The 26,585-nt window shown below is 38.9% G+C and overlaps 1 protein-coding gene across 1 annotated transcript in view; it reads left to right on the top strand.

Moving 5' to 3' along the window:
* LOC127568849 (latent-transforming growth factor beta-binding protein 2-like) overlaps window positions 1-26,585 on the top strand; it is a 391,147-nt gene that overhangs the window by 261,506 nt on the left and 103,056 nt on the right. Inside the window, exons 19-22 of the mRNA XM_052013064.1 lie at window positions 3,473-3,592; window positions 16,474-16,596; window positions 21,615-21,740; window positions 21,838-21,963. Of these exons, the coding sequence (XP_051869024.1) occupies window positions 3,473-3,592; window positions 16,474-16,596; window positions 21,615-21,740; window positions 21,838-21,963 (495 nt within the window). The remainder of the gene's footprint in view (window positions 1-3,472; window positions 3,593-16,473; window positions 16,597-21,614; window positions 21,741-21,837; window positions 21,964-26,585) is intronic.

Below are 26,585 nucleotides of genomic sequence, written 5' to 3' on the forward strand. Positions count from 1 at the left end.
GGGTGTCTCTCTCCCTTCTCTCTCTCTTTGACTGACTGCTCCAAAAACATCATCACTTATCTCCTGTTGTTGTTGTAATCATGCCCCCCACCCCCCCCCCCACACACACACACACACACACACACTCTTACTATTGTGCTATGTCTTAAAGGGACATTCACCAATAGTAACCTAATCCGTAACATAAGAAAGAATAGTTCATACCTTGGACAGACTAGGGAAGTTAAAGCCTAGAAAAGGCTTAAAAGATATTTGATATCAAAGTTGTTCTCTGCAAGGATTCTGTATCGTACCCTGCTGTATATCAGTATTACTTACTCCTCAAATAGCTTTTAACTGGTCTTAAGAACAAAAGAACTGCCACCATGTGTACTACCATCGGGCAATGTCATTTTTATTCTTGCTTATCATTACATTGTAGCAATCTGATTTCGCAGTATAGATAATCCAGTGAATACAAATAGGTAACATTAGGCCTCCAGAGTATTCCTGAGAGAATTTGTGCCGGTGCCTAATTAAGACCTCTATCAGATCACCCTTGGTCTTGTTTTTTTCTCCTGGAGGTGGGGATGCCAATTTTCCCTAATGGATGTTCTGTTGCCAAGGACCAAATTTTCCATGGTGCTCTTTAGTCTGATCAAATGGTCATGTTATGCTGCACAGACTTTCATATTATTTATTTATAACTCACAACATTGAAGGAAGCCATTTGGCCCATTGAGTCTTTAGGTTCTCCATATATAATCTCTAAATTGCTCGGTCTGAAATTTCTTTAGAGTGCTTACTGTCAATCAGCTGAAGGCTATGTGTCATAGAGTCACGATTATACAGTCATTAGAGTCATACAGCACGGAAATGTTTCCTTCACCCCATCACATCCATGTCAAACCTTTTGCCCGTCTATATTAATCCCATTTTCCTGCATTAGGTCTGTTTCCTTCTATGCCTTCCTATTCAAATGCCTGTCTAAATGTCTCTTAAACATAATCTTGTACCTGATTCCACTACCTCCTCTGGCAGCAAGTTCCAGATATCAATCACTCTCTGTGTAAAAAAAAACCTTTCACCTTAAACCTTTGCTGTCTTGTTTTTGATATCCCTACCATGGGGAAAAAGATTCTGAGTATCTACCTTATCTATGCCTCATAATTTTATATACATCTATCAGGTCACTCTTCAGCCTCCTTTGCTCCAGGGAAAACATGTCCAGCCTATCCAATCTCTCCACGTAACTAAAGCTGTGGTGAATCTCCTCTGCACCTTCTCCAGCACAAACACAAGCTTCCTCTAATATGGCGACCGGAACTGCATACAATACTCCAAGGGCATTCTTAACCAGTGTTCTGTAAAGTTGCAACATTACCTCCCAACTTTTAAATTCCATGCCCCGATCTATGATGGCAAAGCATGCCATATGCTGCTCTCAACACCCTATCTACCTGTGTATGGATTTGAACCTCAGGTCTCCCTGTACATCCACAATCCTTAGCGCCCTACCATTTACTGTACGTGCCCTATATTTGACTTCCCAAAATGCATCCCCTTGCACTTGTAGAGATTAAATTTAATCTGCCAGTGCTCCGCCCAACGTTTTAACTGATCTGTACTTTACTGTAGCCTTAGTGCTCACAGCATCACCAATTTTATGTTATCCACAAACTCCAATTGAGAGCCTCTTGCACTGACACACAATGTCATTTGTAACTGTATTTAACTTAGCATCACCAAAATACAAATTCAATCTGTGCCTCTTAAAAAAAATGGAACAGTAAGTGTTTGAATGCTTTGAAAATCACAGGTTAAATGCCACAGCTATAAAGGCTATATAGTTACAGAATTAAAAGTAACAACCATGTGGGAGAAACTTAAGAGTTTTTCATGTCAGGACATTCCAAAATCACTTTACAGCCAATTAAGTACTTGTTGGCCTGTATCAAGCCGACTGATGGCCAATGCATCTGACCTCCTGCTCTGTTGCTGCTGGACTCAACATTTATTCCAGTGGTGAAGCTCTGACATCCTGAAGCGGGTCCAGATTGACTTCACATTTGGCCCCATGTAAATGGAATCACTGAATCTGTAGAATAAGAATTGTAAAGTTATTTTCAGTTAGTTATTGGCATTTTTACTTGTTTTCTAATAATTTTATTTATTCAATTAATTCAATCTATTGGAATAGTTTTCAAATGACCCTTAGAAGCATTTCAAAAGACTTTGGCAGTAGTGAACTCTCAAATATGATCAAAGTGTTCCAGGAGTGGAGACTCTAGCCCTTGCTGCTTGGAGCCTACTCAGGTGCAGAGGGCCAGCTCTTTTAGCTCTTCACATCCAGAAAAATTAAGTCTGAGTGGATGGGCATTATGGGCAGATACACCATGATGTGGTCATAATGAAGGAACAAGAGTAAGAGGATAAACTGTATGACCTTGCATAGAAAAACAAGACACATCCAGGCCAAATCTAAATTTTTTAAAGGTTTTTATCTCTTAATTTTGTGGCAAAAGACAAACTAGCATAGTGGAACCCCATGATCTAGATACTGAAAAATACCATTATAATGGTGTAAAAACAGAGTAATGCACTAGCCTATGACTGTTTAGATCATGGACCCATCATTGTAATATTTGGCAGTACTGAAAATCTTGGGACTTTGGCATGACTCTAAAGGCATTGTACATATTTGGACTTGACAGGGAATGCTGGCCGAATTAGGGTCAATATGATAAGTGGTGGTGATGGTGGTGGTTAGTGATTGGCAAGGAAGTTTGCAAGCGCAGAGTGTCATTTTGTGCTGATCAGAGGCCCAAGAAAAGAATAAAGGTAGGTGGAGGAAGTTGAGATTGTAGACTGTGGTGAATTGTTTTGTATAATCAGGGACTGAGAGGCCAGTGATTAGGAACAGAGAAGGTTGGTTGCTAATTCAGTGTAAATAGATGCCTAATGGTTGGCATGGACTCAGTGGGCTGAAGAACTATTTCTGTGCTGTATGACTCCATATAATTGCAAGGAAGAAACTGTTAAGATTTTTGGAACATCATAACTAAATATGAAGTGAGTTTCATCTCAGCCCTCTTTCCTTGAACAGCTTTTCAGCATTCCTCTATCCTGTTACAAAACTTCCAGGAATCAAAATGGTCTTTAACTTGTCTGACATTCTTATGATTGAATCCTTAGATTTCCTTCATGGGCATAGAGCAGTTACAAGCCTCTACTGCCTTCCTGCTGTATGGATCATGGATTCAGAATTTTGGAGCCTGTGTATTAATTTAAAAAATCTGACTCTCAGCTCAGAAAAATGTTGCTAAAATAATGAAGTGCAGGAAAGCTTGGATTGCAGCCTTGAATATGCACAAAATGCATGCCTATGCTGCATATAAATCCCACGACATTTTGATTTTAGATATTTTGAATTATGTCAAAAAAATTTAGATTATCATTTGAATAACTGTTTATCTGATTTCTTACTGCACAGATATAAATGAATGTCAGCAAGACAACATATGTCATGGACATCGTTGCGTCAACATTCCAGGTTCTTATGAGTGTGACTGTGAAGAAGGTTACATATTAACTAGACCAGGACAATGCAGTGGTAAGTAAAAGCATTAACTATAATCTGATAGTGAATTATATCCTTAATCACTGTGGAATAAATTTTGTAACTATTAAACTCAGTTTGGGGTGTTTGTTAAGATGGAAAGTGTATTTTTTTATCTTCACAGTGTATCCAATTTTACTTTATTATATTTTCATACTTTTTTCCAATAATAGATTTAAGGGATTTCACAATCCAACTTTTTCGATTGACATGACCATAGCTATCTTACAATTTGGATCAGTTAAATGGAGATGTTCATCTATAAAACAGATATGGTCCTGTCAGTTATCTTTGAAATTGAAGTTGTGTCCCTACAGCACCTTACAAATGGGAGGGTGTAAATTGTCAAATTTGACTGAGCAGAAAATAAAATTGAGCAATAACAGCCACTAGAAAATTTAAATGACATCTCATAAAAGGCCAGTCCTCTGCCAGCAGTATTTAAATATTATGATATGATCCCACTACAATGAAAACTTGGATGCATTAGATTGTGGGGGGAGGAGGGGGGGGTGGTGGTGGGTGTGGTATAACTTGTGCTTTGCAACTAAATCTTGCATTATGCCATAACAGCTCTGTAAATGGGGAGAATCTAATGACTTTAAGATGCTTTGGAAAAACTGAACTCAATATTTGATTAATTTGACAGATATTGATGAATGTCATAACCTGAGTGCAGGCCTTACTGGGAATGCATTAATACCTGGGCTCCTTCCAGTGTGTCAGCTAATCAACTGATACAAAGCAATGAATGGAAGATGCCTAGGTAGGATGCATAAAGTTAAATTGAAAATCAAAAAAACTGCTGATGCCAGAAATCTGAAATAAAAACAGAAAGTATTGGAACCACTTAGTAAGTCCAGCAGCACACACAATTAAATTGTTTATATTTGTCATTCTGCAGTAATGAACCACAACCCTGACATAAAATAATTACAATAATTGTAATTATTTATTATCTGAATTCTGTCCAATTCTGATTGATAGTTTAAGCACTTAAAATTTGAGGTTTTTTTCACTCTTGTATGGATTTGATATGTATCAAAACATATTCTATTTCATGACCTATTAATGGTCATTATTAGCAATGGGAAATAAAACAAAGGCTGCTCTCTAGTTAAGAGATTGTTTAAAATTTATGTTGAAATTTAGAGAAAACGGGATACTTTTAATATATTAATTTTATTCAGACTGTATTTTACTTTTAAATAGTAGAAAATTACTTATATTGCTTATCTGCCAATTACTTGGAGTGAAATTTGCAAGTGGAGATAATTTGGATTAATATTTCTTGCCAAGCGTTGGCTAAAGATTCAGCTGATGAACTGGTCAACTGGACAACATTATAGCTTGATTGGGTAATTGCATGCCACCAACATACCAGAATTTTAGATGCAGTGATTATAATAATGACCAAATCCACAGTATTCTTAAGGTTTTGTTTAGAAAGAAATTACCAGTCCATTTGCGCAATGTTAGTAAAACTGGCATACTTGGAAATTGATTCACACTTGGGATTTAAAATATACTGTCATAAGGAAATGGAGCATGCATAATAAATCACTATTCTGTTCCTAAAGAGAAATGAAAAAGCAGCACCATAAATATTTAGCATCTTAAGCAGTGTTCAGAGGCATAGGTGGTTATGTTAACCCTTACACCCTCCTATTTCTTTCTCCAAACTAAAAAGAATAGTCTCAAATAGTAGTAGCTGAATTAGTAAAAATGAATATCCCAACTTTAGCTGCCTAAGGTGTCTACTTCTGCTATTAAACCATCGAATTTAATTGAAGTCAAGTAGCAGCTGAAAGGAGTTAAAGCTGGCAGCTGCAGTAGATATCTTCCTTTCCAGAACTGCTTGTGAGTCTCTCCCATCACTACTCTCGAAATACATCCAACTAACATTATGATTTGTGTAAGTTCCATCATCAAAGATTCCCACCATCTGGGCCATGCCATCTTCTTGCATCTACCATTGGGCAGGAGGTATAGAAGCCTGAAGTCCCACACCACCAGGTTCAAGAACAGCTAGTTCCCTTCAACTATTTGGTTTTTGAACCAACCTGCACATCCCTAATCACTACCTTAGTATAAGAGCACCATAAGCACTTTGCACTACAATGGACTTTTTTTTGTTCTAATTGTGTTGTATTTTTTTTATAATTAATGTTTAATTTCTGTTTTTCTTGTGAATGTTGTCTCTCTAATCTCATGTGCCTGTGATGCTGGTGCAAGTAAGTTTTTCATTGCAACTTGACTTTGACTTTGATTTCTTTACCACTCTGCAATCTTTCCATCTTCCCCCTCTCAACCTCACAGAACCCCTTCCTCTAACCTTTTTCTCCCTCTCCATCTCTCATAATCATGGATACTCATAAATGGCAGTCTCACCTCCAGTGTTTCCAGCTGCTGCCCTTAGCAGGGAACAGAGCAAAGAGAATTTCTATTCGGCAGAAAATGCAATGTTACCAGTTTTTCCATTTTAGACAAGTGCTCTTTTCCCAACCACTTCTCCATGGAGCAAAATTTAAATAAAGTACATGTCTGGACAAAAGGAGAGTTTAAAAGGGGTACCTAAAATCAAAAAGTCAGGTTTTAAGAAGGATCGTGGGGAGGAAATTCTGGAGCATAGCACCTCGTAACGTAGGGCAAAGAAGGCAGGATAATCAACAATCAGAATCAGGGGAATAGAAAATTTGATGTTGGGGGTTGTAATATTGGAAGAAGTTACAGATGGAGAAGGACAAAGTAATTTAAAGATTGAAAAAGATTAAGACTATAATTTTAAATTTTGAGATATTAGTTGCTGGGGAGCCAATGGTTAGGGAAAACAGATATGATGGGTGTGTGAGACATAAGGCAGAATAGCATTGGTCTTTTTAAGTGAGCAGAAATGTAATATGGTTGGAAAATAGGAAGCCAACTGATAGTGTGTTGGAATAGTTGAAAGAGAAATATCAAATGCATTGATGAGGGTTTCAGCAGTAGATGGGCTAAACTTGGGAAGAATCACATAGCTATGAAAGTAGAAGAGTCTGAAGTGCAGCAGCTAAAAACCCTTGGTTTCATTGTTAAAAGCATAAGTTTAAATATTAAAGCTTATGTTGTAGTTGGTAACTTGCATGCAGGAATTTACCAAAAGAGTGTGCAGTCCTAATGCTTGTTTTAGGTGGCCACTGGCCAACAGGAATAATATCATCCAGTTTCTCCCCTATATCTGAGAGTATATTCTTCACCTCGAAATTCTGCCCTGCACCCCACACATCCCCAACACCACCCTAGTATTGCAGCAATATTTTATTTTAATTGTCTATATTCCCCATACTGTGATCTGTCTACACTTTTGTACATGATATACCACATTAAGCTATGCAGGCAGAAACACCAAAGAGCTTGCAGACTACACAAGAATGAGGTCTCTAACTGAGTACTCCTGGATTTCCATGTGTTGCTTATTGGTGAGCATGTGCTGCATTATAGGATTGATATTACCCCTTTCATCACTTCACTTATGAGCAAGAATAGACTAATGGAGCAGTAATAGTCAGATAGATAATTTTCTGTTTTTTTGTAGACAGGACATATTTGGGCAACTCCTGACTTTTATGGATAGATTTAAATGTTTTCAGCGTATGGGGCAACTTGGCTGGAGGTGTAGCTAGTTCATAACCACAAGTCTTAAACACTTCAAAAGGGATGTTAGCCTTTGATACATCCAGTGCCTAAATACAGAGTATATTGAATTGATTGAAGATTAACTTCTGTGATGATCTAAACATTAGGAATAAGTCAAGTTAGATCATCTACTTGACATTTCTCCATGAACATGATTGTGTATGCTTCAGCTGTATCTTTTGCACATGTTCAGGGTTGTAACGTCATCAAAATGAAAATGTTCATGGAGACTCCGCTTGTTAGTAGTTGGAGGAACTCAGTGGGTCAAGAAGCATCTGTAGAAGTAAGGAGATAGTTGATCAGGTACATAGGTGTGTGGGTGAAGGGTCGGCCAAGGGTTTCTTCGTCAGCCTACCCTTCCTATCCCCTCCCCCATCCAGTTCCATCTGCCCATCATCCCTCCATTATCTTCCAGCCTTTGTCTCTACCTTCCTGATCCCATTCCCCCCCCCAACCTGGCTCCATCTGCCATCATCCCCCAGCTCACCTAGTTCTACCTATTGGTATTGATTTATTATTGTCACTAGTACCAGGATACAGTGAAAGAAAACAGAATGCAGAATATAGTAGAAAATGCAGTAGTGGTCAACAAATAAGGTGCAAGGTCCACAACGAGGTCGATTATGAGATCAAGAGCTCATCTTTAGTGTATGAGAAGGCCGTTCAAGAGTCTAATAACAGTGGGATAGAAGCTGTCCTTGAGTCTGGTGGTTAGTGCTTTCAAGCTTTTGCATCTTTTGCCTGACGGGAGAGGGACGAAGAGAGAATGACCAGGGTGGGAAGGGTCCTTGATTATGTTGGCAGCTTTCCTGAGGCAGCGGGAAGTATAGATGGAGTTGATGGAAGGGAGACTGGTTTGCGTGATGGATTGGGCTGTATTTATAACTCTCTGGGCAGAGCAGTTGCCATACCAAGCTGAGATGGATCTGGATAAGATGCTTTCTATGGTGCATCTGGTAAGAGTCATTGAGGACATGCAGAATTTCTTTAACTTTCTGAGGAAGTAGGGGCATTGGTGTGCTTTCTTAGCCATAGTATCACCGTGGCTGGACCAGGGCAAATTGTTGGTGGTATTTACACCTTGGAACTTTAAGCTTTCAACCATCTCCACCTCAGCACCATTGATACAGACAGAGGTGTATATTCCACCTTGCTTCCTGAAGTTAGAGACTAGCTCCTTCATTTTGCTGACATTGATGGAGAGGTTGTTGTCTTGACGTCATGCCACTAGGCTTTCTATCTCCTATGTCATTCCTGTACTCAGTCTTGTCGTTATTTAAGATCCGGTCCATGATGATGGTGTCAGCTACAAACTTTTAAATGGAATTAGAGCCATTATTTATTATTTCATTCATTAAATGAATTTGCTCACACAGTCGTGAGTGTATTAGGGAGTATGTAACGGGCTGAAGATGCAGTCTTGCAGGGCAGCATTGCTGAGGATAACCATGGAGGAACTGTTGATGCCTATCCTTACTGATTATGGTTTGTTGGTCAGGAAGTCAAGGATTCAGTTGCAGAGGAGAGTGCAGAGTCCTAGGCTAGGAGTTTGGAGATTAATTTGTTTGGAATTTGAAGACAGAGCTGTAGTCAATAAATAGGAGTCCTACGTAGGTGGCTTTGTTATCCAGATATTCCAGAGATGAGTGTAGGGCCAGGGAGATGGCATCCACTGTGGACCTGTTTCGTTGGTAGGCCTATTGCGGTGGGTTGAGGTTGCCTGGCGGGCTGGAGTTGATTGTGCCACGACTAGATTCTGGAAGCACTTTATGATGATGGACGTTAGAGCCACTGGGTGGTAGTCATTAAGGCATATTACCTTATTGTTCTTTGGCACTGGGATGATAGTTGTCTTCTTAAAGCAGATGGGAACTTCAAATTGAAGTAGAGAGAGGTTAAGGATGTCTTCACAGGATCTGAGGACATGGCTGGGCACTCCATCTGGGCCAGTTGCTTTCTGAGGGTTCACTCTCAGGAAGCCGATCTGACATTGCGATGATGACCGTGGGTACGGTTGCATCAAAGGCTGTCTGGGCGGATGACGTCATTTCACTGACTTTCTGTTCAAAATGAACATAGAATGCATTGAACTCATCAGAGAGGGATGCATTGTTGCCAGCAATACTGCCCAACTTCGCTTTGTGGTCTGCTATAACATGCAAGCCTTGCCTCAATCGATGGGTGTGTGGCAAATCTGGGACTATAACTTGGTCTGGTATTGTCCCTTGGCATCCCTGATAGCTTTGCAAAAGTTGTACCTAGATTTCCTGTTTAGGTCATAGTCACCTGACCGAATGCCTGGACTTCAGTAGGGACTGGATCTCTTGGTTTATCCGTTGATTTTGGTTAGGCAATGCTCCAATTGACTTCTTTGGCACATAGTCCTCTACACACTTATGGATGAAGTCTGTGATGGCAGTGGCATACTCATCAGCCCCTGTCTTACCTCTCTATCTCACCTCTTTATACTGGCTATCTTTCCTTTATACTCTCAGTCCTGATTGATGCAGGGTCTCGACCTGAAACATTGACTATCCCTTTGCCTCCACAGGTGCTGCTTGACCTGCTGAGTTCCTCCAGCAGTTTGTTTTTGCTCCACATTCCAGCATCTGCAGTCTCTTGTGTCTCTCTTGTTAATAGTTCATCAACTCATCAACATGTACATCTTTATGTGCAGGACTGCAGAGCTTCATGCTCCTTAACTGCAGAGTCTTTTGTTCTTCACTTTTCCTGTCCAAAACTTTATTCATTTTAAAGCTAAACTTTCAATAACTTCCTCTTTTAGTCTTGTGCACCAATAATAGTTCTATGCAGTCATTGAAGTGGTTTGTATTCTAAAGTTTTTTACATTCTATTGCTCATGTACTCCATGATTATTAGGCAGGAAAAACTAGCCCATATCTCCTTTTCACAAAAGGTCAACAGACTGTAGTCCAGATGTTGGATACAACTCAAAAATATTGCATCATATTTCAAAGTACACTAATTTTAGAGGTACCCATTGCATCACTATATTCAATTGTGAGCATGTAAAAATCAAATTGTCATATCTGAAATGTCAGACACAGCTCCTTATGGCAAATAGCATCATGAAATTGCATAGTAACATTCCAGTATCAAAGAATCTGCTTGCTGTTTGTCAAGCCGCTGACCAGCATGGGTTATATGCCTTAAAGGGGCCACTCCAACTAAAACTAACAGCGCAGCAAGTGTCTCCCTTTGATAAATAGAACAGAGGATACTGAGACCAATACACAATGCTCAAGATTCTTAGAGAGATGTGGAAGTCCTGATGGAAGGAAATGAAGAAAGAAGGGATCTGTTTTGTGAATAGCCTGCCAGGGCCATTTCCAGAAGGGCCTGGAATGCAGTGGCAAAAGAACTATCAGTAAGCTCTCCTGTGCCTATGGGTCAGTACTGGATAAAATTTCATGACTTGACCAGACATAGAAGCTAAATCCACATGCTCAAACAATTCTGTTCTTTAGAAAATGAATTTTACATTATGCACGTGGAAGATGAACGTATAATAATACTATATAAACTCTATAGGATTTAGCAATGTCTATTCTCTCATCCCGTTAACATGCTCTCATTGCCACAAATGCAAATTCAATTACACAGGTCATGCGTAATGCATCTCACTCATGCAAGCAACTACTGCAACAAGCACAAATGTACACACTAACTTTACTTTTTCAGCCAAAGTTGCTGGGAGTTGCAGACTTTGTCATCACAATGGTGGACGTCCATCCATGACAAAGACTGGTCAGCTTATGACATGTAGTGGGGCAGCCACATGCTTCCGAAGTTACTGAGAGTGGCCACGCGAGGTCAGGTGTGTTTCTACAGGACATTCAATCATTCCTTATTCTGATTTTTGGCCTTACCTCAGCTAATGACTTATCTGCTCCCTGTTTTTATATTACAACCTATACACACACTAACACGGTTCTTCTCTCTTTAACTATCACTGCAGCAAGGATAAGTTCAGAGAATCTAGGAGGGTTGCTTCTGTTTCACAAGAGCAAGAGGAGGAGGTATTACTGAGAGAGGTGAAGAGCCCAGTGTGATAGCGAATACTCTGGATCCTCCTAAATTGATGGAGAGTCCTGATGTAGCTATGGACATTGTGTCATTGCACATGACTCCACACATCACCAGCTCATGTATAGACATTGCAAGGGATGAGCAGCAAGAATCTGGAGTATTGGCTTCTAGTTCATGAGGTGAAGTACTTGGGCAATTGAGCCAAATAGGAAAGCGAGGTGCTGTGAGGTCTGGCTGGAGAACACAAAGATAAGCACTATGAAAGAAAAGCAGATGCAGAAGTTGGAGATGATGAAAGATTAAATGCTAAAGCCGGTGATTCCCTGCTTGACACTTGTCTACATCTTGTGGAATTATTGTGGCCACACTCTCACATCTTATCACTTTGAGCCTGGAAAGTTTAAATTCAGTTGTTGAGATCATAGAAACTTCCCAGCTTTTCCACCATGACCACCCTGGCATTACACGGCTTTGTGGATTCAGTAGAATGCACCTGCTCCAGGAAGCTCAAATTGCATCACTTTTGAGTAAACTGTTGTTATGTAGGAGCAGATAAATACCACTTGCGAACAGAGAGCAAAATTGCAAGATGGATTCCTTAGAGCAGACATGGAACTGAAGGCTTTAACATCTGTTGTGCAGTCTGCTTCACAGTAAATGCAAAGAATTTTGTCTGCCCAGACCCTGAGGAGCTCTTGTCAATCAGCTGAACAAGAAAATAATGACTTTATTTTAAGATGTTAGCTTTCTTTCTGCAAATACTGACTCTTATATTGCATCCATGTACATATCCCAGATATGCATCCTCCAGCTGCACCCTCTCCTGGTGAAACAGAAGCAGCCTGAATCTGGCCATTGTAGGGAAAGAGCTGATCATGGGTGATCAGCTTGGTTATTTGATATTCAGGATACAGAACTTCTTCACCTTTTCAAAGTCTGGCTGCTGCTACAGTGATGGCACTGTATAATTAAATAACCATCTAGAACTGCTCAACTGAAATCAGCTCAACTGACTCAGTACATGTGGGACCTGCAATTATGAGGCATTCAATGTTCACTGTTCATTGTGTTAATTTAATGTATTAATTTAATTTATTTAATTATTTACATGTGAAGCTATATCATGGAGGTGCAGTCTATGATATAGCTTTACATTTAAATAATTAAATAAATTGAATTAATACATTAAGTTATGACTAGCAGGGCAGGTGATGTAATGCAGCTGTAATATGTAGGAACTGAGAGAAACCATTGTGCTCCAAACCAACTGGCAAGTATCTGCAGCCAGAAGAACTTTGGCTCAGAGTTGATGAGTTGGAGTCTTAGATTTAGGCTACTTTGGGAAGGAGGAAAGTTATTTGGGCATTTTGCTCCAAGAAATGATCAGTCAAGAAGAGGAGGAGAGTGTAATTGCGATTGAACAAGATCTAGGGATCCTGGACATGGCATTGGAGGAGCTTGAGCCCTTGTACTTTTTCAACAGATATCTGATTCTTGCAGCCTATTTAGACAAGAGCAGACACTTTAAGGAGGATGAGCAAACTGATCACGGCACCATGGTACAGGGGTTTTCAAGTTAAGGACAGCAGGAATGAAAAAAATGTGGTGATAGAGAACAGTGTCATGAAGGGCATAGATTCTGTGCTCTGTAGCCATGATCCTGAGCCCCAAAGGAGGGGAAAGTCCTCATAAGTAGTGGTCCATGTGGGAATCAACAAAATAGATGGGATAAAGGAGAGGATTCTGCTGACAATAAAAATATAAGAAATAGGAGCTAGAGTATTGTCATTGTCTCTTAAGCCTTTTCCACCATTCAACAACATTATAGCTGATCTACTTTTAACACCATTTTTCTGCTCTACTTTAGTATTCCTTGATTCCTTTGAAATCCTGAAATCTATTGATTTCCATTTTGAATATGCCCACTGACTGACTTCCATAGACCAGTTGGGTAGGAGGAAAGAGTATGAGTAGCTAGGGTCCAAATTTAGAAGCAGAAACACAAGGATAATAACTTCCATATTATTATCATGTGAAGGGGCATTGGGTCAATAGGATCAGAGAGTTGAACACTTAGCTCAAAGATGGATATGGGAGAAATGGATTTCCATTTATAAATTCATGAGACAAGTAATTTGTGTAGTGTAGTGAAATGGAAATTGATAATCAGAATCCATCAGAAAGAAGCAGCAAAAAAAAACTGCTAGAGGAACTTAGTGGGTCAGGCAGCATGTGTAGAGGGAAATGGACAATCGATGTTTCAGGTTGAGATCCTTCATCTGAACTGAATGATAGAGGGGGAGATAGCCAGTATAAAAAGGTGAGGACAAGGGTTGGAGCAAGATCTAGCAAATGATAGGTGGATCCAGGTGAGGCCTATACATTGTAGTTGGTACTACCTCTGACATTTTTCTTAGCGTTTCCATACCATGAAGATTATACCTACTGTGCCTCTAGATGGACAAAATTCACACTGCGATTTGGGGGGTAGCTCTCCAGCCATTGGGAAGATCCTGGTAATAGCTTTCCCTGTGACAGACAGCAGGGAGACCTTAACAATAGATAGACCTTATCTATTTTTTCCTCATTTTCCTATTTGACGTATCCATTTGTAGATTGCTAATGTCCTCTTCACAACTTAATTTCTTTATCTATCTTTGTCTGCAGCAATTTAGCAAAATATACCTTTGGTACCTTCATCCATAAAGCCATAAGATATAGAAGCAGAATTAGGCCATTCAGCCCATGGAGTCTGCTTTGAAAGAAAAAAATCATGGCTGATTCTTTTCTTTCTCAACCCTATTCTCGTACCTTCTCCCCAAACACTTAACCTTCTTACCAATCAAGAACCTATCAATCGCTGCCTTCAGTCAGATCCCCTACTTCAATCTGAGATTCTCGCCTGCTTTAAGAAGCCCACTATCATCCTGGTACCTAAGAAAAATAAGGTAATGTGCCTTAATGACTACCACCCAGTGGCTCTGACATCCACCACCATGAAGTGCTTTGAGAGGCTGGTCATGGCACATATCAACTCCAGCCTTCCAGACAACCCTGAGCCACTGTGACTCACCTACCGCCGAAACCGGTCCACAGTGGATGCCATCTCCCTGGCCCTACACTCATCTCTGGAACATCTGTCAGTAAAGGCACTACGTTGAACTATCATTTATTGGCTACAGCTCCTCCTTCAATACCATAATTCCAAGCAAACTCATCTCTAAGCTCCGAGACCTGGATCTCAATACCTCTCTTGGCAGCTGGATCCTTGACTTCCTGACCAACAGACTGCAATCAGTAAGGATAGGCCTTAACACTATACACTCACAACTGTGTGGCCAGATCCTGCTCTAACTCCAGCCAAGTTTGCATATGACACCACCGTAGAGGGCCAAATCTCAAATAATGATGTCAGAGTATAGGAAGGAGATAGAGAGCCTGATGACATGGCGTCATGACAACAGCCTTTCCCTCTATGTCAGCTAAACAAAAGAGCTGGCCATTGTCTACAGGAAGGGAGGTGCTGCACACGCTCGTCTTCACAGCAACAGTGCTGAATTCAAGACGGTTAAGAGCTTCAAGTTCCTAGGAGTAAACATCACCAATAGCCTGTCCTGGTCCAGCCATGTAGACGCTTCTACTTCCTCAGGATGATTAGTACTGTAAGATGGACTCTTGACCTCACAATCTACTTTGTTATAGCCTTGTACCTTATCGTCTGCCTGCACTGCACTTCCTCTGTACCTGTAACACTTTATTCTGCATTCTGTTATTACTTTTTCTCTTGTGCTACCTCAATGTACTGTTGTGATGAAATGATCTGCAAGGTTGGCATGCAAAACAAAGTTTTTCACTATACCTCAGTACACATGACAATAATAAACCAATTAAGCAATTAAGTACACCCAATGACTTAGCCTCCACAGCCCTCCATGGCAATGAATTCCACAGATTCACCATTTGCTGGCTGAAGAAGTTCCTCTTTGACTCAGTTCTAAAGGGGTGTCCCTTTATTCTGAGGCTGTGCCCTTAAGTCCTAGACTCTCCTATTCATGAAAACTTCCTTTCCATGTCCACTCTGTGCAGGCCTCAATCCAAGTAAGTTGTAAAATAGAATTGAGGACCCAGCACCGATTACTGTGGCACAGCACTTCTTACATCTTGTGAACCAAATAAAAAGGTCATTTATGTCTACTCTCTGTTTCCTGCTACCTAGCTAATCTTCCATCCATATCAATATGTTATCTCCTATACCACGAGGTTGTATTTTCCAAATAATCTTTGTGCAGCACCTTGTTTTTCTTTTATTTGGCTTATGGCTTGTTAGTTAGTCAGGTCTGGCAACTAATGGGAAGAAGGTTTGAAGAGAACAATGAAGAAAGAGTAATCAGTAGTTTAAATGGTTCTGTAAGCAAGGCAAGAGCATATTTTCTCTATCTCTAGCTGAGCATTTCTGTGTCTGTCTGTGACATTTCACTGGCTCTTTGTGTTGTCTATACATACTTGTAAGAGCATCTGTACACTGTTGTTTGTGAGCATAGGTAAAAAATAGCAAATAATATATGATATTGGGGAAATGAAAGCATTCTTTAATCTTCAGGCTAGCATTAATCAATGCAATGCAATGATAATGATGTGACAGTGGAAGAGAAGGAGATACAAAAATAAACTTTTGCTTATGTGACTGAGTAGATTTGGCAAAACCTCTTCTTGTTGACATACAATTGACAGAGCAACAGGGAGCCAGTTTAACACCCTGTTATTTCCTGATGCAAACTTCTTGGCTTAATGACTTCAGTCCTTGAGTATGTCCAAGATGCAGTGCTGCCAGCTGGGATCAATGCATATTGAATGTTATGAGCTTCATGGTACAATTAGAATAAAGAGAACATATTTTCTTTTCTCAGTGGTGGTGTCATTTGAAACTTCAGCATTATGTTACTTCTTTCTGCTTCTGTCAGATTTGTTGAATATTATTAATAAATACAAAAATTGTTATGACTGTTTACAAATGATTCTGGAAAAGTAACAATTATGTATTTCTGGTTATTGTTCTTATTTAATTAAAACCTTGTGGAATATATGAAAAGAAAAACAAATTGGGAGCGTCACAGCCCCTAATGTTATTTTGATGTTGTGAATTATTTCAGATGAGAATGAGTGCTTGATTTCTGGCATTTGTGCCAATGGGAATTGTGTCAACATGGAAGGGTCTTACAGATGCATTTGTAACCAAGGTTTTGAACATGTGACAGACCAGAAGAGCTGCAGAGGTTTGTGAACATTTTCAAATAAATCCAATGCAATCTTGAGCATTTGACTTGAGGTCAAATACCCACATGTCAATACTGACTCATGATATTCCTTTACCCAATTAGTTGTTCCTTCTTTGCATGTGTTTGCATAATTGTTAATTCCCCCTTTTGTTTATCCTTGACTTTCCTGGGCCTGGGAGATTAAAAATGGTTGTGCTCTGACTGGTGGGCTTAATTGTGAACCTCCCTGTACTACTTCACTGGGCCTAGGAAGTTTGAAAAGGTGAAACAGAAGTTTTCCAGAGGCAAAACTCTGTAAAAGAGATCAGTCACAGAACTGATGGCTGTAGCAACTAACAGCAGAGTGAGCAACAGGGAGGAAGCGATAATTGACAAATTAAGTACTGCTCGACCTGACAAGACACTGTGGCAGAAGTAAACAGCAGGTGAAAAAAAAAGTTGGCTGTATCTAAACAACTAATGATAAGTAAATTTATAAGTGAGTTTAAAGCAGAAAACCAGGTTTTGAAGAGGTAATTTCATGTATTTGGGAGAAAAATCTATTAAATGCCCTTTTAACCGCTTCTATGATTGTGCAAATAGTCCCAATCTGTAATATGACTACTTTTCCATCTCTGATATCTGCTTTACGTTCTCATAACATTAATGTTCTGTTTATAATGCAACAACCAAAATTGCTTGCAGCACTCCAAGGCTTAATTGGTGTGTTACAGAAATATATTATTACTTCCCTACTCTTGCATTCTATGTCCATGTTTACAAACTCCAAAATGCTGTTAACCTTTTTTCCACATACACTTTAAGGGAATTATCCATTCGAGTAACAGGAACTCTCTGTTCATACCTCCGTTGTATCTTTCCTTATTCTTCCATCAACTGATTCACATTAAGTTGCATCTGTCACCTGTCTGCTAATTTGTCTAGCTTCTTCTGAATTCTTTCATAATTCTCTATGTTGTTTGTTAAACTTTTAGAGTCATAGAATCAAACGTCATGGAAACAGGCCATTTGGCCTACCACATCCACTCCAGCCAGTGGACACCCATCTGTATTAATCTCATCTTCCACCACTTATCCCATAGCCTTTTATGCTTAGGCGATTCCAGTGGTCATCTTGACACTTCGAACATAGAACAGTAGAACAAAGGAACAGGCCCTTCAGCCCACAATGTTATGCTGAACCAATTACATTATTAATAAAATGCCCAACCAAACTAATCCCTTCTGCCTACACAATGTCCATATCCTACTATTTCCCTCATGTTCTGTGATTATCTTAGACTTTCTTGAATGCCCCCATCATATTTGCCTGCACCAGCACCCCAGGCAGTGCATTCCAGGCACCCACTACTCTGTGTAAAAAAAAACTTGCCCCACACATGTCCTTTCAACTTTCCCCCTCTCACCTTAAATGCATGCCCTCTGGTGTTAGACATTTCAACCCTGGGGAAAAGATACTGGTTGTCTACTCTATCTATGCCTCTCATAAACCTCTATCAGACCTCCCCTCAGCCTCCGCCGCTCCAGAGAAAACAACCCAAGTTTACCCAACCTATCCTCATAGCACATGCCCTCTAATCCAGGCAGCCTCTTGGTAAACCTCTTCTACACCCCCTCCAAAACCTTGATATCCTTCCTGTAGTGGGCAATCAGAACTGAATGCAGTACTCCAAATGTGGCCTAACTAAATTTTTATAAAGCTGCAGTATAACTTCTTGACTCTTGAACTCAATGCCTCAACTAATGAAGGCAAGCATACCATATGCTTTCTTCACCACCCTATCAACCTGTGTAGCCACTTTCAGGGAGCTATGGACTCCAAGATCCCTCTGCTCATCAACACTGTGAAGGTTCTTGCCATTAACTGTGTACTGCCTCTTTACATTTGACCTCCCAAGGTGCAACACTTCACATTTGGCTGGGTTGAACTCCGTCTGCCATTTCTCTGCCCATATCTGCAACTGATCTATATCCCGCTGTATCCTTTGCCAGTCTTCTATGCTATCCATAACACCACCAATCTTCATATCATCTGCAAATTTACTAACCCACCCATGTACATTTTCATCCAGGTCATTTATATACATCACAAACAGCAGAGGTCCCAGTACAGATCCCTGAGGAATGCCACTAGTCACAGACCTCCAGCGAGAATAAGCCCCATCGACCACTACCCTCTGTCTTCTCTGGGCAAGCCAGTTCTGAATCCAAACGGCCAATTCACCTTAGATCCCATGCATCTTAATCTTCTGGATGAGCCTCCCATGAGGGACCTTGTCAAACGCCTTACTAAAATCCATGTAGACAACATCCACAGCTCTACCTTCATCGATCACCTTTGTCACCTCGTCAAAAAACTCAATCAAATTAGTAAGGCTTGACTTGCCCTGCACAAAGCTGTGCTGACTGTCCCTAATTAAGCTATGGTTTTCCAAATGCTCATAAATCCTATCCCTAAGTATCCTCTCCAGTAACTTCCCTACCACTGACGTGAGACTCACCGGTCAGTAGTTACCAGGATTATCCCTGTTTCCCTTCTTAAATAATGGAACAACATTAGCTACTCGCCAGTCCTCCAGGATGTCGCCTGTAGCTACAGAGGACACAAAGATATTGGTCAAGGCCACAGCAATTTCATCTCTTGCCTCTCTCAATAACCTGGGGTACATCCCATCAGACCCTGGGGACGTATCCACCTTAATGCTCTTTAAGAGACCTGACACTACCTCCTCCTTTATCTCGAAATGCCCTAGCATATTAGCATGCTCCACACAGATCTCCCTATCCTCCACGTCCTTCTCCTTGGTAAATACTGATGTAAAGTACTTATTAAGGACTTCACCCACCTCCCAACACATGTTCCCTCCTTTATCCTTGAGTGATCCTACCCTCTCCCTAGTTATCCTCTTGCTCTTGACATATGTATAGAATGCCTTGGGATTCTCTTTAATCCTACTTGCCAAGGACTTATCATGACCCCTCCTGGCTTTTCTAATTCCCTTCTTGAGTTCCTTTCTGGCTTCTTTATAATCCTCAAGTGCTCTGTTTGATCCTAGCTTCCTAAGCTTTACATACTTTTCCTTTTTCTTCTTGACTAAATTCACCAGCTGTCACGACATCCGAGGTTCTTTTACCCTGCCATTCTTGTCCTTCCTTCAACTGTACTCTGTGCAGTTGGTCTTTAAACACATATCAGATGTGGACATCCAAAAACAGCTGTTCCCAATTAATTCTCCCTAGTTCCTGCCTCATGCTCCCGTAATTTTCCCTGCTCCAATTTAATACTCTCCTGCAAGGTCCATACTCATACTTATCTATGGCTATCTTAAAACTTAAGGAGTTGTGGTCACTGTTCCCTAACTGTTCTCCCACTGAAAGGTCAGTCACCTGGTCAGGCTCATTAGGTCTAGTATAGCCCCTCCTCTCATTGGGCTTTCAACATATTGATTTAAGGAACCCTCCTGGATGCACCTAACAAATTCTGCCCTGTGTAGACCTCTTACACTAAGGAGGTCCCAGTTTATATTAAATAACCCACTTCTTAAATGCTCTCAGCAACTCTGCATCATCACTCTCTCAGGTAGTGCATTCCAAGTACTCGCCATTCTCTGGATGAGAAAGGTCCCTCTCAGATCCCCTCTAAATTTCTCATTCCTTACCCTAAATAACTCCCTGGAATGGTGTTTTCCATTTTAGAATACAAATCATTGTCACAGTTAGAACTTCTTATGGCACTAACCACTTTTTAATTCTGAGCAACACCCACTTATCCTAACCAACTTTACATCTTTGCTGCTACACTTTTTCTTCAACCCATTCAAAAGATTTTTTCCAAAAAGCTTCTCTTTCATTAACGGACTCTCCTTATTTTCTTTGTATAACTCTTCATGATTTTTACACTTCTTTTAAACCTCCTCTCAATCTTTACTGCACCGTCTCTAAGACCTTCATGCTCTTTTTGAAGTGTTGTACCTAGAAATGGACACAGTATTCCATGTGTGACCAACTATTCTATGAAGGCTTAACATGACTTCCTTTTTCATTCTTGTACTTTAGCCTCTGCTTATAAAACCCAGGATCTCACATGTTTTAATCACTTTCATATCCTGTCCAGCATTCTCAAATATTTGTGCACATCTACTCTCAGATCTCTGTTCTTGCATCTCCTTCAGAATTGTACCCCTTGATCTGTTTTGCTTTTGCTCATTCTTCCCATCAAAATTCATCTCAAATTCCTCTGCACTAAATTTTATCTACCATATCTCTATCAATTCTATTAGCTTCTTTATGCTCTCCTTCCCTGTTATAATTTATCCAGTCACTGATACGGGGTTCCTTTTACTACTCTCTTTTTACAATCCTATAGAAGCTTTACTTTTTTTATTTAACACTTACTAGCTTATTCTCAATTTATTTTATCCATCTCTATCATAGTTTAGCCATATATTCATTGAATACTATGAAATATCTATTTAAACATTTCCCACAGTTCAATTACCTTTGTATCTTTTAATATAAGTTGACTAAAGTAGAATGTAAAATTGTCCTTGCACCTAAGTGATAAGCTTCATTTAAATTTAAGAGTAGTTTTGGACTTTTGTATGTCACTTTAAAATGCTATGAACATTTTCTTCATATTATGATCACTGCTCTTAGTGAATCAGTTAGAATGAGGGTGCCTTTTAGTCCTGCCTCATTATACAAGATGAAAGCAAATATAGACAAGGAAACTGATTATATTCTACAGAAATAAGTTCTCACTCCCTTTTCATGTTTATCTGTATCCCCAGTTAAGCTGTTCACTGGAATACTCATCTGAGCACAATTTACATGAAGTATATCCTGATCTAAGAGTTCCCACTTACTCAAATCAAACACCCTGTTTTTCATTCTGTTCTTTGAGCTGCACATTTACACAATTAATTCTGCTCTGCTCTGATCCTATATTGAATTGCCCATGCCTCAGGTAACAGTCTGGTGAAACTTGAACACAGTTTATTATATTTTATATGCAGACATCGATGAATGTTTATCCCATGATGTTTGTTTTAATGGACTTTGCACAAATACTGAGGGATCCTATACTTGCTCAAGCTGCAATCCTGGATATAGTGTATCAGAAAACAGACAGGCATGTGAAGGTAGGTATAATGGAGGTACAGTGTTGAAGTTGAATACTATAAAACAGAATGTTTCTCGTGTTTGAAATAATGGAATTTATTGTATTTTATGCTATAGACATCAATGAATGTTTATCTCATGATGTTTGTTTGAATGGACTTTGCACAAATGCTGAGGGATCCTACACATGCTCAAACTGCAATCTTGGATATAGAGTGTCAGAGAACAGACAGGCGTGTGAAGGTAGGTATAATAGAGGTACAATGTGCAAGCTAACTGCAATAAGGCAGAATGTTTCTGGCATCAGATATATGGTAGTTACATACAAACAATCATAAAGTCATAGATTGGTGGGATACTGCGATTCAGGAAATTTTCAGTGGAAAGGTACTTTCCATGCAGAATCTGTAATTTCAGTGGGTGGTGATATTTTCATCCCATGCCTTTGAATTCAAATTATTAACACAATTATATAAAAATATATCCAAATCCATTTTATTTAAATACCAGTTATCTTAAACCCAAAAGTTCAAATAGAAATATTTAGGTGGTTACTCACATCATTGCATTAGTTAGCCATACCTTGTTTTATAATCTGTATCACTTGGTTTATTATGTACAAAGTACAGGATCAAATGTAATATTCCATCAGAGTACAGTCAGAGAAAGTTTTGAATTATTTACATCTTTATTGTTTATTTTAGTATTAAATATCTTTTAAGCTTTCAGTGTATGTACATTTTTATGAATAGTTTTTTTCAGTCTATTTAGTATTTAATGATGGATTGGAATTAGAAGAAGATATAGATGTACAGAATATTTCTTAACCTGCAGTTGGCTATATTCATCAGTTTTAGAAATTAGAATGTTAATCTTTCCCAAATTAAGACTGTAGACAAAGTGTATAACATTGGATTAACATGGAAATGCTATATCCAATTACAACATGGCTAAGAATCAAATAAGACGTGGTTAAAGTCTATGAAGATGATGTAACTAGATTTAGCTGCTATATGATTCAGTGTAAATTAGTTACATTTAGAGACAAGGGATGGAAATATCTTCCCTTCGCTATCCACCCCTTTTTATGATGCAGTGGAAATCTAGATTCCCTTTAGAAAGCAACTTTCCACTATGGAAAAAAATGTTTAATCAATTTCCCAGATAATTAGAGGATTTCTGTATACTGTTTTTTCAAATATTAATAACAAGTATGTGTCCTTCAGACTGTGAGTTACATCATATACTAGTCTAAATATTTGCTTTAAATGCTCTTAAAATTCCATGATTCTGTAGTTCTATTTTAGATTCTAAATAATAGCACCATCCAGCCAGTTTTCTGAGTTAATTCATTCAAACACTTCAGATGTAAGTTTGCACAGATTTATTGTGTAGATAAATAATAAGAATAGTGAATAGAGTGTTAGTGAATTTAAAGATGTCTGTTGCAATAGGCGGACAATTTTGAATACATTTTAGATCTTTGAAAAGCTTCTTGATGCATTAGCATTCTTTATCTATTAACATTGTTTCTATCTAAATTTGTATGGAACTGAGAAGAAACAGCAATAAAAAAGTAAAGGATATTCAAGGCACAGGTGGAAGTCTTCAGTCAAGTGATAAAGTAAACCAGCAGCCAGTTCTCTGCTTGTTGGCTGCTGATGTGGTTTCCTGCACACCAGAAAGACAGGAAACGGTGTGCAGACAGTGGCCCAGATTAATGTTGAAATGAAGAGTCCATCTGTTTGAATCAGGTGATCAGGCAGTGATCCAGGTCTACCCTTCAGGGGAAGCCCCAGAACTCTGAAGGCAAAACAAAAGGGCAGAAACATGAGTCCCTGAACTATTTACTTGACCTTTTTGATCATGGAATAAGTGTAATATGTTAGCAATTGAAAATAATAGAATTTGAGACCCAAGTAAAAAAGGACATTTATGTACAATGCTTTATACCAAAGGACTGGAGAACTTTATATATAATAAATGCTATTTCCATTAGTCAGTGTGTCCGTAACTGGAGGCCAAAAGAAATAACAGGATGAGACTATATAGCTCCTCAAGACATTCAAGAAAATAGTGGCAGAACCAAACTCAATATTTCCTGTAATCCTTAACTCCTGTAGCCCAAAGGTCTGTCCATTTCAGCCTTGAGTATCTAATGACTCAGCTTCTACAGCTCTTTGGAGTAGAACATTCATGATGCTGTGAGAAAATAATTTCCTCCTTAAGTCCATTTTAAATAGGCAACCTCCTATTCTAAAACGGAGTCCGCAGTTCTAGATTTCCCCATAAGACAGCACATCCTCTCAGAATCTAATACATCAAGCTACTTCAGATCCTTCTTTATTTCAATCACCTCTCCAAGCATCTCTAACTGTAGGCCCAGCCTCCTCATTCATTCTTCATTAAATAATCCCTTCATTCCAGAATCAATCTATTGAACTTCCTCTGAATTGTCTCCAGTGCAACTATATTCATCCTTAAATAAGGAGACCAAAACTGTATGCAATATTTCAGGCTTTGTACATACATTTGAAAATGTCATCAAAAGCAAGTTGGAGATGGAAATTTATTTTCTTCAGCTGTCCCATATCTAACTACTTTCTGTGAGAAATAGTCCAAGTTGCAGAAAGAAAGGACGTTATATATTTTGTATGAAAAGAAATGAAGGCAAACAGCAAAAGGGCAGAGGGAATTGGATAGCTCTCTCTGACTCATTAGTGAAATTATTCCTTTTGTTCTTGGCCAATGAAAGAAATAGTTAACAGAAGGGAAAGAAAAATATCTCCTAAGGAAAATAAGTTTTTAAAAAAAGTTAAGATGGCTTCTTTGACAGAATTGCTTTTGCTTGACCTCTGTTTATTTCCGGTTAACTTTGTGGCACATAGCATTTGATTTATAGAAGAGATGTCTGTACGCCAGCTTACACAACTCTATGGAAATTTTTGTACGTTGTACAGCTCCTATAAGATTATGTTTTTTAAAAAACAGCAAACGTTAAGACAAAAGTGGATTTAGGGTACAAGAAGTCTATTTAAAAATATTTTAGAAGTTTAAATGGCTGAAATATTAGTGATAATAGTTCAAATTATATAAAAATATTGTTGGACTTCATTCTGCCATCTGTTTTTGTTAGTACTGAAAGAACTCAAGGACTGTGCAGTTATTTCATTTGATATTTTATAGATTCTAAATGATACATTTCAAAACACTAGATCTTAAAAATATTCATGTTAGCATATTAACATTTTAGAATCATTGAACTATGTAGTATTGAAAATCAAAATTATCCAATATATAGATTGCCAAAAAAGCTTTAAAAATTCTGGCAAATTCTTTGATTTGTCTGTATTGTAATGTAAACCAGACAGCAGAACTAATAACATTTCTGAAATCATTGTGACTTAGCAATCCTAGGGTACTTACTGAGCATATAAGGATGGTAACAAGCATTATAGGGATGTTAATGAATAAAATCCTCAAATACATTATAAGAGTAATAATGCAGGCTTTAATGCCACAGCAAGAAGGTTTGTGGTATTTTTAGCACAAAAGAGAGAGTTACTGCCTTCAGGCTTCAGTTAAATCTGAGAGTACTCTGACATTCTTCCCTTGGATACAATCCTATTTTGCTCATCTTTGGAGCAAAGATGGCATTTGACTAGTTATGTGCCACAAAAGTGTGAGCAAGATATTAATGAGAAAAAAAACATCGAAATAATTTAAGTAATAATGAAAAGAAAATGGCACTGCTTGTAACTTATTATTGGTTGCCACAGTTCTGATGAGGTGGTTCTAAAAGGCTAAAAGGAAGTTTCCTATTTAAACTTGTTTTAATGAGTTTGACACCAATGCTTTCACCTTTTTCTGCCTTATTCTCAGAATCATAGAATTAATGCAACATTGAAGGAGGCCATTTGGCCGATCAAGACTGTATCAACTGACTACAAGCACAATCCAGTTAATTCCTCTCCCCCATCCTCTTCCCTTGGCATTCTAGACCCTCATCACTCATATAAACAAAAGCTCCTAATCTCACTTTGTTTGGTTCTTTTACCAATCAGCATTATTCTTGACCCCTTAATTAACGAGAACTGTTTCTCCTTATCTACTCTGTGGCCTTCATGATATTAAACCCTTCACATCTACTTGCATTTATCTCTATTCTTAAGAGAACCTTCCCAGCTTTTCCAGTCTATCCACATAATTAAAATTCCTCATCCTTGGTATCATTTTGGTAAATCTCTTCTGCACCCTCTCTAAAGACATAATGTATTTCCTAAAATGTGGGGTCCATAACTGGACACGATACTACAATTGTGGCTGAGCCAGTGTTTTATAAAAGTGTGCACTGTAGTTATTTACTAAGGCTATCCAACAGCACCTTCCAAGCCCATCAAGAAGAAGGGCAATATGTGCATGGAAACACCACCATCTGTTTTTGTGGCAGTGTTTTATGATTCTCAACTGATCCGTGCAGTTTTTTTTTATCTCTGAAAGTACAATGCTGTCCTGACAAAATAATATCATTCTGGCTTTCAGACTGTAAGGGGCTCCAGATGTTGCCTCCTCTCTTTCTATTTGATTACATCCTACTTCACCAACAGGGCATAGGTCCACATAATAGCATAATTCAGCTAAGATGTGAAAGTGCCACTCTACAGGTAGAAAAAGTGTTGCATAGGGATGTCAGCTTAATCCACGTTAATGGGTAACAGCATGCCTCTTGTTATATCAACATCCCTTTCCTACCTGCAGGCTTCAAGCACATGTCTCTCTCAATAGCCACCCTGACAATATAGCTGACAGCAATGAAGGCATCCTGTTTCAGATTTTTCATTTAGGTCATCAATATTACAATCATC

This window comes from Pristis pectinata, chromosome 1, assembly GCF_009764475.1.
Source record: "Pristis pectinata isolate sPriPec2 chromosome 1, sPriPec2.1.pri, whole genome shotgun sequence".
Classification (NCBI taxonomy): Eukaryota; Metazoa; Chordata; class Chondrichthyes; order Rhinopristiformes; family Pristidae; genus Pristis; species Pristis pectinata.